Below are 14,483 nucleotides of genomic sequence, written 5' to 3' on the forward strand. Positions count from 1 at the left end.
CTTCTTCTTCTTCTTCTTCTTCTTCTTCTTCTTCTTCTTCTTCTTCTTCTTCTTCTTCTTCTTCCTCCTCACCTTCCTCCTCCTCCTCCAACTCATGGGTATCCCAGTCAAAGAACACTTCCTCCCATTTTCTTTACAGGGAGACCAGGGAAATGATGGGGACCCTGGCCCTGTGGGCCCTGCTGGGAGAAGAGGAAATCCAGGTGTGGCTGGCTTGCCTGGAGCACAGGGGCCTCCAGGATTCAAGGTCAGCTCTCATTAATCTATCCTTTCTGCCCTGGTCCTGCTGTAATGATACTGATTCTATATCCTAAGGCCCATGTGAAATTTTTTGTGGATCCCTGACTCCAGGTTGACCAAGTTTAAAGGATGGTTTATTCAAGTGACAATAAATACTACCCCCTACTGGACCCTAGTACCTTCCACATTAACTGCATTGTCCACGGGCACCCTCTGGTGGGTGTTTGTGGGACAACAGGTTGCTTGCCACTGGGATGATCCAGGCTAGGCGCTAGGGTCCTTGAGCTGCTTCTCTGTCTAGCCTAGGGCCACACCCGGAAGGCAATATGTAAATGAAGGACCCAGATATGGTGTTTGACTTCTCTACATTTATGAGCTAGTTGAAGAAAGGTTGCGACCCTCTGTATTGGGCCAGGGAGGTAGGGATGGGTGACGAGTTTAGAGACGAAGCCTACATGTCTTGCCGGAGAGGAATAGTGAATCAAGAACTTTGCTGGACACAGAGAGGAGGTCAGAGTCATGAGGCAGGCTTCTGCCAGGGGTCTGAGCTTGTCCCACCACATCCCCATGTCTCCTCTGCCATCCTGAGACCTCATGAAATCTCTGCTTTATTGCTCTAGATACCCCTTCCACTGGTCTTGGAACTATGTATTCTTTGGACTGATGATTTTTATGTGTTTCTTGAAGGGTGAAAGTGGGTTACCTGGGCAACTGGGTCCCCCTGGAAAACGAGGGACAGAAGGTGGAACAGGGCTTCCTGGGAACCAGGGGGAGCCAGGATCCAAAGGCCAACCGGTGAGTCAGCCTCAGGGCATATGCATGACCATGCATCCACATGCTTTAAGCCATGAGTATACACACACTCACATAGGCATACTCAAAAGGCATGTACACTCTGCACACAGAGAGAGAGAGAGAGAGAGAGAGAGACAGACAGACAGACAGACAGACAGACAGACAGAGAAACATAGGTATATGCACAGGGCCAGAAGCTCCGTGTTCACTTGATATCAAAGGCAGAGCCATGCTGTCTCTGATAATCAGATGCTATTTATCTCACGCTGCTCAGGAAGAAAATGTCAAGGGTCTAAAAGAAGGGGTCTGTACAGCCCATTCAAAGTGGGAATCAGAATCATCAGTAGAACTTGGCATCCTGGGCTCCAGGGACAGTATTCTTTCTGTGTAAGACTGTCTCCCTGTGCCTTACCTACCTGGAAACTATGTAACAGACATCTAAATGATCCCTGGGTCAAAGAAGAAATCAGAAGGTAAATTAGTGTATTGAATCAAGTGACTATGAGAACACAGTGCACCTGAATTTGTGGGACCCTGCCCAGGCTTCACTAGGGAGTGTTTGTAGCACTTTGAATCAGTGGCAGCATCAAAGCCCAACCTAAGAATCTAAGAAACATAGAAACAATATAAGCAGTAGAATCATAAATATAAAATAGGGTCTCTGAGAAGGTCAACAAAATTCATATATGTCTAGTTAGACTTCTCAAGATAGAAAAAGTAGAATACACATATTATTAATGTCAGAATGAGAGATGGTATCTGTCACTAAAGATATCAGCGGTAACAAAATTATGGCAAAGGAGTACCAGCCCAGAAACTAAGCAGCCTGCTTAAAATGGGCAAAGTCGTTCAAAGGCAAAGCTTTCTTTCTTTCTTTTTTTTAAAATATATTTTATTACGTATTTTCCTCAATTACATTTCCAATGCTATCCCAAAAATCCCCCATACCCTCCCCCCTCTCCCCCATTTCCCTACCCACCCGTTCCCATTTTTTTTTTTTTTTTTTTTTTTTTGGCCCTGGCGTTCCCCTGTACTGGGGCATATAAAGTTTGTGTGTCCAGTGGGCCTCTCTTTCCAGTGATGGCCGACTAGGCCATCTTTTGATACATATGCAAGGGCAAAGCTTTCAAAGCTAACTTGGAGAAAGAAAAAAAAAAGGATGTCCTACCCACCTTGTATCCTGAAAGAGTGTGAGCATACCCCTTAATAAAGCTTCCCACAAAGAACGCTCTTGTCCCAGAGGGTTCCCCTGGTGACCCTACAGCACACTTAAAGAGGCAATAGCACCAACCCTACGGAAACTTACAGAAGCCAGAAGAAGAGACTCCCACTCTGTCCATAAAGTCATTATTACTCTAACATTAAAGTTAGTCAGAGACATTTAAGAAAAACAAACAAACAAGCAAACAAACAAACAAATACATCAGACCAGCGTAGCTTGTATAAAGATATCAATTTTCAATGAAATGTTATCAAAACAGAAGTAAGAGTACATATAAAGGGTAGTGCATCAAGGCCAAGTGAAGCTGGCCACAGGAAGGCAAGATTGGAAAATAGGTCAGTAAAATTCACACTAAACCAATTTGCCAAACTGAAAGAGAAAAGTCACCTAGTTGATTGTCACTATAGATGCAGGAAACACATGTGACAAGATTATAATTTCATTTCTGATGGGGGAGGAGGAAGCCTCACTAAAGTAGGTATGGAAGAGAACTTCCTCCCTGACATGTGAGCAAATCCTACAGTTAATTTGCATAGTGGTGATTGGCTGGGTGCTTTCTCTGAAAGAGCAGAAGCAAGCCACCACGTCTATCAATGCGGCACTATACATCCAGCCACGGCAATAAGGCAAGAAAAATAAATGCATTCATACCCAAAAGGAAGGGATGAAACTTTGTTGTATGAAATTATTTTCTAAGCAGCCATCAATGGAGGGTTTCTGTCAGGAGACTGTGCTTTATAGAGCTGTCTGGGTGGGCAGGGACACCTGTGGGTCTGTTTGTCTTCTCTCATAAGGATCTTGTCCTGCTCTCCCCACAGGGTGACTCTGGCGAGATGGGCTTCCCAGGAGTGGCTGGCCTCTTTGGACCCAAGGTACCAAGTCCCATTCCTGCCTATCACCTGTGGCTCATCTATTTGTGGATTCACTCCATGAGTTTTCACTTAGCCCTCCTCCCAGTGTGAGCCAGAAGCCAGCTGCAACTGTGCTCAGCCTAGTAGCTCCGTGCCTCAGGCACATGACTCAGTATATAAGCCTTGCTTTCCCAGTCGTCTGAAAAAGAACCCTAACAGACAAAGAAGACTGTTGTAAGCACTAAGACCCGAGGCATACATGACTTAGCCCTCCGATGTTGCATAGCTTGTACCTGCCGAAGAGTCAGGAGCCTTTACTATTCTTCCCAGGGCATCTCATAAAATTAAGAGGGCACAGGCCAACCAGAACTCAGGGGCATGGAGGCTGCTAGGTACTCCCCAGTGGCTGCCCCAGGCACAACCCTTTTCTGCTTCTCACAGGGCCCCCCTGGAGACATTGGCTTCAAAGGCATCCAAGGTCCTCGGGGGTCTCCTGGCTTGATGGTAAGTCTCCCTCCTTCCTGTTCCTGCTTGGTAGTCACCCCACCCCCACCCCTGGTCCAAGGCTGGCCATCAGCTGGTTGTGCACTCACGTCTTTCTGCTCCTTTGCTCTTAGAGCCTCCCCTACATGCAGTTGTGGCAGCTTCACACCTTGCTCACTCGCCCTGCCACTACCCCAGTCCTTCCCTGCCCCACTCTTGTGGCCCACCCTATGCATGCAGAAAGACTCAGGAGACATATAGCCTAGCCCCACCCCAGCATGCAGAAGAGGCCCAGAAGATGCATGGCCTGACCCCACCCCAGCATACAGATGGGGCTCAGAAGATGCTTGAAGGTGTATCCTTTTCATTCCCATGGGACACTCAGCTGCCACCCTCCTCTGTCACTCTATTCCCCAGGCCCAGATCGAGGACTCATAGCCTCTCTCTCCTTTAGGGAAAGGAAGGTATCATTGGGCCCCCCGGAATGCTGGGACCTTCTGGACTCCCGGTATGTGCAAAGGGGAAGGCTGCAAGGGTCTCCTGTATCCTGGGATCAAGTGTTTCGTGACTCAGAGTTAGTCTGAGCCTCAGTTTCCCCATATGGGAAATAGGACTTGCCTCTGAGCCCTAACCCAATGCTATGGTTTGTTTCAGGGTCCCAAAGGTGACAGAGGCAGCCGAGGAGACTTGGTGAGTGGACAGCCTGGCAGGCAGTACTATGGGGCAATGGGGGGACATCCGCTGCTCAGAGCACATCTCCTAACTGTCTCTCCCCTCAATTCTATCTCTAGGGACTGCAAGGCCCAAGGGTAAGTAGAGTGGGTGTGAGGACTTGAGACTGGAGACAGGAGTGGGGGGTTCTCAGGCTTTCCTTTCCACAGTGACACCTCTCTCTCTGTCTCTGTCTTCTGTTTCTCTCTCTCTGTGTCTCTCTCTGTCTCTCTGTCTCTGTCTGTGTGTGTGTGTGTGTGTGTGTGTGTGTGTGTGTGTGTGTGTGTGTCTGACATTCTTTTTCTCTGTATCCTTTCCCAGGAGAACATCATCTCTGGGCCTTGGTAGGACAAAAGACAGCCTGGGTAAGGAACTGTCCAGAGCTGACTGTCTCTTCTTTCTTCCACAGGGTCCTCCTGGTCCAAGGGGCCGGCCAGGTCCACCGGTAGGTAGCTGCATGCTGGGTATTTTGGATTCCTGGGGCAGGAGGCGGGTTGCTCTGAATGAGACCAAGGCTGTTTCTGTTTGTTTTAAAAGATTTTTCTTATTTCATGTGTGTGAATGTTTAGTCTACATGTAAGTGTATACTGCAAGCATGCCTGGTGCTTTGGGGGGTCAGAAGAGGCAGTTAGATCACCTGGAACTGGAGTTATAGATGATCGTGAGCTGGGAACAAATCCAGGTTCCTGGCAAAAGCAAGGGGTCTTATCTTATAAGCTATGAGCCATCTCTCCAGCCTAGAGACCAAGGTTTTAATGACAGAATGTCCCCTGACCTAAAGCCATGTGGCTCTTGTATGCTTCCCGTGGCTTACAGATTTGTAGGGAACATAGGTCAGGTCCAGTGGGGACTTGTGGTGTGGCTTTTCCTGGGCAGATGTCGACCAGCATCTGTCCACCTTAGATAGGAAATTGACAGAGCAAAGAAGTGCTCCCGCCCTGTCTAGCTTAGTGTGCCAGTGTGCTTGTTGGGTTTACTTACGAGAGCATCAGCGGCTCAGAGGCAGCTGTGTCCTCGAGAAGCCCCCTGGATGATGCCTCCTGAGAGCTGCATTGCTGGAGCTTCCTCTCCAGTTTGCATGAAGCTCGGCTGGCAGGAGAGCACCTACCACCCCGCCCCCACCCCCCACCACCGGGAAGGGCACTGGTGACTCCTTTGGAATCCTGGGAGTCCCCTCCTCCTTCCAAGAGGAAGTGCTTTAACTCAGAAGAAGTCCAACATGCCCACAGGCTTGTGGCCTGGCACACTTTGTCCTGCTGGATAGCTCCTCCAGCCTCCAGCCACCTAAGTCTCCGGCACAAGTAGCTATCAAATACTGACCCTCTGCCTTCTTTTCCAGGGCCCTCCTTGGCATCCTATCCAGTTTGTAAGTTGCACCAGTGTTTTTGACCCCCTGAGATGAGGCTGTGGGTGGGCAAGGGAGAAGCAGCCGAGCCTTCTCTGGCCACAGTGGCTGGACCTCTAGGATGTCCTTTGAACAGGAGCCACAGGCCTTGAGCTACAGGAGGAGCCCTGAGCAAGAGGCCCATCCATGTCCCCAACTGTGAAGCAGTTGGCTGCTCTAGCTCCAGCCCCCAGGGTCTGTCTCTGCCTACACACACACACATACACACACACACACACACACACACACACACACGGGTTAATGATAGGCTCGCTCCTCCCCAGACCCAGGGTCCAGAGGGTCAAGCATGGAGGTGCATTTGGACAATTTTACTTTGTGGTGGGCACAGCAGCCCCATCAGAGCTCAGCCTTCTGAGCCTGGAAACCATCTAGGCCCCATGTTGTTCCTACTCCAGTGAGTACACCATCCCTGGGGTGTGGCAATAAGAAAAGCTGCATGGAAAAGAAGCCCTGGGCTACTAGACACTCAGAGTCTGCGTTCTTTCTATCTCAGCCTCTCCCTGCCCCTCTCCCTGCCCCTCCCCCTCTCTGCTGTCTGTACTTACAAAGCACATACCTGTCACCTCCCTGGTCTCTTCATCAGAAAGGCAGGCAGGGAAAGAAGAGCCAGGTAAAGTCCTTTTTCTTCCAGGATATAGAAAAGGAGGGCCCATGCGCTATATAATCCATAGCTGAAATGTGCCCGCTGCTCATTATATGCCAGACACTATTAGAAATGGTTTTAGTGGCTCTGGGAGAATGCTTTATTATTATAGAGCTTATTTTCCAGACCAGAGATCCTTCAGTCAGGCCCCTTAGTGGGAAGATGCAGAGTTGGGAGTCACCCCCCACCCCCCTCAACCGCCAACCCCCACCCCCGCCAACAGCCCTGTTCCAGACCCCTTGCCATGTGCTCCACCCATTTGGGTACCAAGCATCCCAAGAGCAATAGAGTGGAGCTGTGGGATATAGAGGAGGTGCCTCACCAGCCTAGAGGCAAAAACATCCACAGAAGCCTTCCATCACAGAACGGGTACAGAGCCCTGCTAACCACTGCCTAGCCTTGCTGTGCTACATGTCTGAGCTAGATTAGCAGCATTCCTTACTTCCAACCTTGAAATGCAGAAATATTTCTTCCCCTAGTCATAGCCAACAAAAATGCATCAGCTGGTGGGGCGCAGTGTCCTCTGGGGAGCATGATCACCCCGAGTTGAGAAAACCAGATACTGTGTTGGAGACAGGAAAGACCCCCCCCCCCCAGTCAGGGTGGAAGATGTGGAAAGGTCCTGGGGCTAGGCAAAGCACAGCTTTTAGGGACTTAGAAGAACTGTGTGTGCCTGGTGCTAGAACTTGTATGGAGGGAGACAAGGATGAAGACCACAGCACGCAAACAGGGTTTCTAACCATGCTGAAACATTTGAATGCCTTACGAGAGGACCCTGGGAGCTATTGAGGGACTTAGTGGGAGGGAGTGACATACTCAACATTCTCTGCAAAGCGGGGAGGAGCTCAGTACGGGATGTATGCCTCAGTCAAGACCCTATCACAGGAGGTGGGGTGGGGCTGAGTGGGGTGGGTGCTCAGGCCCTGGCTCCTACTTTCAGAATCTGGCTTCTCTTGGGACGGGTACAGGACACACGCCTTGTCTTTTCTTACACAGCAGCAAGATGACCTTGGAGCAGCTTTCCAGACATGGATGGATGCTCAAGGAGCCGTCAGATCGGAGGTACTGGTAGGATCTCTTCTCACATGACCTCTGGTCTTAGGAGAAAGAGAAAGGTCAAAGAGGTCGATGCTGTGCCCGTGGCTGGCACCAAGAGCCTCAGAGTCCTTCTCTTAGTGATAATCTCCATCTGACACTGTGAGACATCAGGCCTCTGAGTCTAGTGTGTGCTGGCCTGAGTCAGGAAGGGATGCTCATCTGGTCCATAGCTCACAGAATGTTCCCATGGTTACCCAGTGATTGCACAGAAGCAAATGAGCCCCGGGGCGCAGCTGAGACCTGGCCTGTGGTCAGCTTTGCTCCACAGCCTCAGGCTGAGATGGGTCTTGGGTGTTCCTTACTCCAGCCAGAATCAGAGCCCACTTTGCCTCCTTGTATTCGTCTCATGATGGGGAGATCACTCCCCTAGTTCAGACCTCCTACCCTCTTACCTATGCTGGGTTTCATAGGCCAGGGGCAAGAAATCAGCCCCTGTCCCCGCTACATTATGTCCCTGACTCTCCCTCTCCTTATCTGTTATAAGGCAGAGTAGCCAGTCTAAGCTGGCCGTGGTCACCAGATTTCCCAGGCAGTGAAGATTTTTAAAGCAATGTGTCTGGGACCTTGGGCAAGGCCCAAGCACTTAACGGGCCAATGGCCCTGTTTCTCCATAGCAGGGGTACAGCTATCCGGACCAGCTGGTGCTAGACCAGGGAGGGGAGATCTTCAAAACCTTACACTACCTCAGCAACCTCATCCAGAGCATTAAGACACCCTTGGGCACCAAGGAGAACCCAGCCCGGGTCTGCCGGGACCTCATGGACTGTGAGCAGAGGATGGCGGATGGTAAGGGTGTCTGTGAGGCTGAGGAGGGGCTTCCTGCCTGTGTTGGGGTAGCACAGTGTCAAGAAGAGCTCAGGTCGGGGCTGGTGAGATGGCTCAGTGGGTAAGAGCACCCGACTGCTCTTCCAGAGGTCCAGAGTTCAAATCCCAGCAACCACATGGTGGCTCACAACCATCCGTAACAAGATCTGGCGCCCTCTTCTGGAGTGTCTGAGGACAGCTACAGTGTACTTACATATAAATAAATAAGTAAATCTTTAAAAAAAAAAAAAAAAAAGAAGAGCTCAGGTCCATGGAGTTCTGGGTCCTTGGCACATCTCAGCCAAGTTTCTGTCCTCATAGAAATAGACACACAGCATCATTTATTGACTCAGCAGACAGCCTCTAAGCTTCACAGTCTGTGAGGCCTATGGTTCAAGCGTTAAGGATATTGTAGAGAGGATGATAGGCCATATGCTGGGTCCATTCAGAGAATAAGATCAAACAAAACAAAACAAACCACCTTTCAAGGGCTAGCAGAATCCCAGGAGTCCTCTTCAGCAGGGATTCTCACCTGACCTCACCTCATCTGTGAGGGAAGGGGAGGAGCCACAGTGTCACCTGATCCCTCTCTGCTGTGCACGGGGCTTACAAGTAGATGTTGGGGCATCCCTTCCTCGGTTGCTGAGCTCTTAGCATCCAGGAACCCCAGCCAGACGTGTGCACAGTTGCAGATGTCAGGAGGCAAGAATGTGACCCGTGGCCCTTAGCTCTCTGGGTAGGTCCTTCGAGGAAGCCTGAGCCTTGAAGACTCTGGAGAAGCTGATAGCCCACAATTGTCTGCTCTGTATTGTGGCTGCATCTCAGTGGTAGCACAGGGAGTGTTGCCTGGGCATGAGACTCTCCCACACATCAGCTCTACCCTGAAGGCATCCTTCCCTGCCTGTGCCTTGAGATACCCTGTGTCTACCTGTTCTGCCCTTAACTGCCCACCCCACTGCAGCCCTGTTGAGTCACCAGTACAGGTCCTACAGAACCCCTCCAGGCTCCTTCCTGATACACTCAGCTCTGTCCTGCTCTGCTACAGGTACCTACTGGGTGGACCCCAACCTCGGCTGTTCCTCTGACACCATTGAAGTCTCCTGCAACTTTACACAGGGTGGGCAGACGTGCCTGAAGCCCATCACGGCCTCCAAGGTACCACCTGTGCCCCACTGCCACAGGCTCAGGAAACCCACCTCCTGAGACTTGGTTTACTCAGAATTTGGGAGACATGCAGAACTTTGTGTGATTAACAAACGCTCTCACGCTGCACAGTGCTGAAGACCCTCGCTTCTCTGGGAATAGTCTGTCTCAGATTGAAAAGCAGAGTTGTCAGTCCCGGTGAATTGTGAATTGTTGGCATAAACTCAGAAGATCGTTTATCTGAAACCCGCGGCACTCTTGCACGCGTGCTCATTAACTCCTGTTCAGTGTCTGAACACCATGTCTGTCCTGAGCTAAGAGTTTTGGGGGTGAAGTCAGGTGACTCAACAATAAAGCAGGCTGGCAGAGCAAAGAGAGGCATGGTCATTCCTGTCTGTTCCTACAAGGTGTCCATGGGGCTTGGGGGTGGGGTGCCACATGACGACACTGCTCTGGCTACAGGAAAGCTAGGGAGCTCCAGATCATTTTATCCATAGACTCCACAGGTGATGGCCGAGACAAAGCTCCATCCACTCCTCAGCCAGATGCTCATTCAGCTGCTGACTTCATGACCTAGTCTGACCCTGAGCCGGGGGTGGGGGTGGGGGTGGGGGAGGTCAGACTTGCCAGTGACCCTGCAGCTGGAGCTCACAGCCCAATAGGGACGCAGTAACCTTTGCAGGCTCCCTTTCTTGGTGACTTGTAGGTTTCAGGACCACATGGCAAGCCTGTTAGGCAGAGATATAAGTCTGGATTGGCAGGACAGCTACCCAGGGCATTGCCACCTCCATCAGGAACAATGACTACTTCAGTTAGCTTTGTGTTACTGTAACAAAATAGCAGAGTCACAACTGGGAGGAAAGAAGGTTTCTTTTGTCTTCTACTGACTAGTTGACTCCTTTGCCCTGGGGTCTGTGCTGAGGACTATAGTAGAAGAAAGCTACCTACTGTCAGGCAAGGGAAGAAAAAATAAGACTCAAAAGGGCTGGATCCTAATATCCTTTTGAGGGGCACACCTTCAATGAACTAACCACCTACTAAGCCCTGCCTCCCAGCAGTCCCACACCACATCTCTGATAACTCTTGAGCCCTTTATAGACGGAGCTCTATGGCTCCTTGCACTTCCACCACACTCAGCTTGGGCTACATCCTTGCCTTCCTCTGGACCTGGCTGAACCTGTGGTCCAACCCACCTGGGGGAGCAGAGCAAACTGCAGCAAGATCCTCGGACTTCTGGTTCTGGGATTGAACAGCTACTAGGCTACAGGACCAGCTCACAGAGAACTCAGTTTTCCTGCTTTTAGAGTGGGCAGACGACACTGAAAAGCTGGTTGGGAAAGGGCTTACTTACCCTGGTGCCCTCCAGGATGGTGGGGGATCTCAGGGTTGCCGGGGGCTGCTTCCCACCTGTGTCTTCTCCACAGGCCGAGTTTGCTGTGAGTCGGGTCCAGATGAATTTCTTGCACCTGCTGAGCTCTGAGGGGACACAGCATATCACAATCCACTGCCTGAACATGACGGTGTGGCAGGAGGGACCGGGACGCCCCTCTGCCAGACAGGCTGTGCGCTTCCGTGCCTGGAATGGACAGGTCTTCGAAGCTGGGGGTCAGTTCAGGCCAGAGGTGTCTATGGACGGCTGCAAGGTAACTGTTGGAGCCCCGCATTTTCCCTGGATTCAGGGTCAGTGGAAGAAGCTTATTTATGAGCATGTCATAATTTTATACCATATTGTATACATTCTTATCATCATGTAACCTTATTAGAATGATTTATTCAGTAACATTGACTTTACTCCCTTCTCTAGGCATTCTCAGTGTGCATGCCCCTGTGCATATGTATGCGCATGTATGGGTGCACATGTGTGTTGCTAAGTGAACCCAGGCAAGCACTCCCTAGATTAACCTCTCTGGGAACCTTCTAAGGGGAAGTCTGTGCTGTTAAAAGTCCTTCAGGTTAATAGAAACATTGTTATTTGCAAAGGCTTCTTCAAAAGCGCATCCATTCTCTTCGCTCCACCAATCGGAGTGCTTTCTTTCTTTTAATATTTTTGCTCATTTTTAAATATCTTAAGGGTTGGGGAAGACAGTCATAAAAGGTAAAAGTACTTTCATAAAGTAAACTGGTGATACACAGTGTCATTCAGGGTGTGGGAAAACTTGCTTCCCACGTGAAACTCCCAAGAAAAGGACATTCAAAAACAGCTCTGTGTAAATGTGGAGCCAGTATGTATTCAAGAAGACCAGCTGTCCTTGGATCTGAAGATTCTACCTGTAGAATGGGAAATAACTAGGAATGTGCCCCTAATGTTAAAACACAGTGAATTTTAAACAATATTACTTAATAAGAATAAAAGACAAAAAAAATTCAAAAATTGAGGTCAGTGTGACAGTTTACAGGTCTCCTGTACTTGATTGGAGGGTGGGTGGGGAAGGTAGAGGCAGGAGCAACAGGAGTTAGAGGCAAGGCTGGGCTATATAACATCCTGTCTCAAAGACAGATAGATAGATAGATAGATAGATAGATAGATAGATAGATAGATAGATAGACAGACAGATAGATAAAGATGGATAGATAGAGATGGGTGATGGATAGATAGATATAGATGGATGATAGATAGATAGATAGATAGATAGATAGATAGATAGATAGATAGATAGATAGATAGATAGATAGAGGTTCAGTTCTCGGCACCCATGTTGGACAGCTCATAATCATTTGAACTCCAGGTCCAGGGGATCTGATATCATCTTCTGGTCTTCAAGGTCACCTGCACTTACATGCTCAAACCTACACTCAGACATACTACATACATAACTAAAAAAAAAATCAAAATCTAAAATATTCAAAAACGAATTTTTTAAAAATTGGAAGCAGCCAAGCCAGATGTGCCACCTGCAAGTCATTGCTCCTGAAAGTGAAAGATGGGAGATGCATTTGGAAATCTCAAGAATCACATTCACTGTCATCTTCTGCCTCCTTACAGGTCCATGATGGCCGCTGGCATCAGACACTGTTCACCTTCCGGACCCAGGACCCCCAGCAGCTGCCCATCGTCAGTGTGGACAATCTCCCACCTGTCTCATCAGGGAAGCAGTACCGCCTGGAAGTTGGACCTGCATGCTTCCTCTGACCTCTGACCTCTAGGCTCATCTAAGCCTTGTGGGGAAAGGGAAGAGATGGGGACAGCTGGTCCCAGGAGATGCAGGCCCTTGTCTTAGGACCCTGGTGCAGGTCCTAGTTGTTATCTGCTCAGCCGGAGTTGAGAAGGAGTAACAGGTCTGAGGCTGTCCCGGAGAACCACCCATCCCAGCTCATCCCCAAGAACCAACCAAAGAGCCAGTCAAAAGCAAGCTGGGTTTGCAGCCCGCTCCAGCCCATGGCCTGTTGCCCAGCTCTGTAGACGTCCCTGCTCCCCAGCTGCCCAGAAACCCCCTCCCCATTGATGCCACCTCAAGGGAAGGGGGCATGTTGCCAGCTGGTTCCCGCTAGGGAGCTTTCGATGTGCAATATTAGAAAGGAGACATGGAAAAAAAAAAAGAGGAGGAAAAGGAAAGAAATCTATATATATTATTTAAACAAAGAGAAGGTGTGTTACTATTTTTTTCACTTGGGAGAGGTGAGGAAGAACAAGAGAAGCTGGGGGTGTGGAGAGGCAGGTCCCCCAGGCTGGGATGCTGGCCCCTAGACTAGGGTGCTGACCCCTCAGCTGGGGTGCTGTGTGCTACCTCCCACTGTGAAATCGCTGGTGCTCACAATTGTCTCTTGTAATGTATGTTTTTTTTTTTAAGGAGAAAAAGAAACTTATTTAAGATTCTGAAGGTGCTACTACAGGCTTTAAAGAAACTTTCTGAGTGGGGCCTGGCCCACTTCTCTTTCTCTCCTCCAAATGAGGAGTTAAAATTTTACTAGCATAGCCCACCCGTGTAATCTGTGTAGTCCGTTGAAAAGGAACAAAAGGAAAAGAGAAAAGAAAGAAAAGAAAAAAAGAAAAAGATAAAAACAAAACAAAACAAAACAAAAACCTTCTAGAAACCAGAAGTAGAGAGATTTCTGCTAATTCTGGGCTTTGAAGCGTACGTCTTTTGAGAGGGCATTTTGATGTGGTCCTCCTTGCTTCTGGAGGGACTTGGTTCCCTTTAGAAAACCTGCCCTGGGAGAAGTCTCCTTGGTTTTGAGGAAGATCCTTGGTTAGCGATGATCTTGGAGGTGGACTAAGTCCAGAGCCATCCCTGGAGCCAGGTGACTGTCCCAAGGTCTTCCCGCCCAGGAGCCCAACCTTTCAAGTGCAGCCAAACCTTACTGCTTTTACAACATTGCACAGCTGTGTAGAAACCCAGTGTTCTTTCCCATAGGTGCCAATTTGGGTGGGGGAGGAAGGAACAATTACAGGAACCCCATCTGTCTGTCCATGCCACCTAAACAAGTCAGGACCCCAATTGGATTTTGAAGTTATTTTAATTATAGAATTATTTTTTTAGAAGAAAGATGGATGTGATAGTCTATATTTGTGTGTTTCTAAAGTTGTGTCTTGTGGGGGAATTGGATTCCATTTTAATTATTTAATACCTCACTCCCACCCACCCTTCCCCGCATACTGCTTGTGTACCCCGGCCTGTCCCCCAAGCCTAGTTGTGCTTTTTGTTGTCTGTTCCCCGTGCCCCCTCCTGTGTCTCACTCTGCCTTCTTGTTGCTTGATGTGCGTTTGCTGTTGTTCTTTCGTTTCTGTCTAAATGTCAGTGTGTTCAAACCCCCAGAGGGTTCTGTTTTTCCCATTCCCTTCTGGACTTTAAATAAATATTTAAAACTGAGCAATGGAAAGACGAGTCTGTGGTTTGATGCTTCTTCATGGTGCTCAAAGGCAGTCTCTGCAGAAGGTGAGAAGATGGGTGGAGGGTGTCCTGCTGAGGCAGAGGCCCTCACTAGGGCTTGGAGTTTAAAGCTCAGGACAATAGAAGTGCTGTCTGCCCAGAGTTCTGAAAGTGGGGCGTCAAAGTGTAGGAAGAGCCATTCGCTATCCAAGCCCCTAAGCCTGGAGCAGTCCTGTCATGGTCCCTCCTCTTCCAGCTGCACTCCAAACTCAGGGGATGG

The 14,483-nt window shown here is 49.3% G+C and overlaps 1 protein-coding gene across 6 annotated transcripts in view; it reads left to right on the forward strand.

Moving 5' to 3' along the window:
• Nucleotides 1-14,213, forward strand: part of Col27a1 (collagen type XXVII alpha 1 chain) — a 119,720-nt gene extending 105,507 nt beyond the window's left edge. Inside the window, exons 48-61 of one of the 6 annotated variants that reach the window (XM_029476283.1) lie at nt 140-247; nt 928-1,035; nt 3,076-3,129; nt 3,550-3,612; nt 4,046-4,099; nt 4,246-4,281; nt 4,383-4,400; nt 4,712-4,747; nt 5,642-5,668; nt 7,347-7,418; nt 8,063-8,234; nt 9,298-9,407; nt 10,820-11,038; nt 12,379-13,353. In XM_029476283.1, coding sequence (XP_029332143.1) covers nt 140-247; nt 928-1,035; nt 3,076-3,129; nt 3,550-3,612; nt 4,046-4,099; nt 4,246-4,281; nt 4,383-4,400; nt 4,712-4,747; nt 5,642-5,668; nt 7,347-7,418; nt 8,063-8,234; nt 9,298-9,407; nt 10,820-11,038; nt 12,379-12,525 — 1,224 coding nt within the window. In that variant the 3' untranslated portion in view covers nt 12,526-13,353. Of the gene's footprint in view, nt 1-139; nt 248-927; nt 1,036-3,075; nt 3,130-3,549; nt 3,613-4,008; nt 4,100-4,245; nt 4,282-4,382; nt 4,401-4,711; nt 4,748-5,641; nt 5,669-7,346; nt 7,419-8,062; nt 8,235-9,297; nt 9,408-10,819; nt 11,039-12,378 lie in introns of those variants that run through there. The other 5 variants (XM_021159800.2, XM_029476282.1, XM_029476285.1 and 2 more) reach the window with 5 other exon arrangements.
• The last annotated feature ends 270 nt before the right edge of the window (nt 14,214-14,483 follow it).

Source organism: Mus caroli, chromosome 4 (assembly GCF_900094665.2).
Source record: "Mus caroli chromosome 4, CAROLI_EIJ_v1.1, whole genome shotgun sequence".
NCBI lineage: Eukaryota > Metazoa > Chordata > Mammalia > Rodentia > Muridae > Mus > Mus caroli.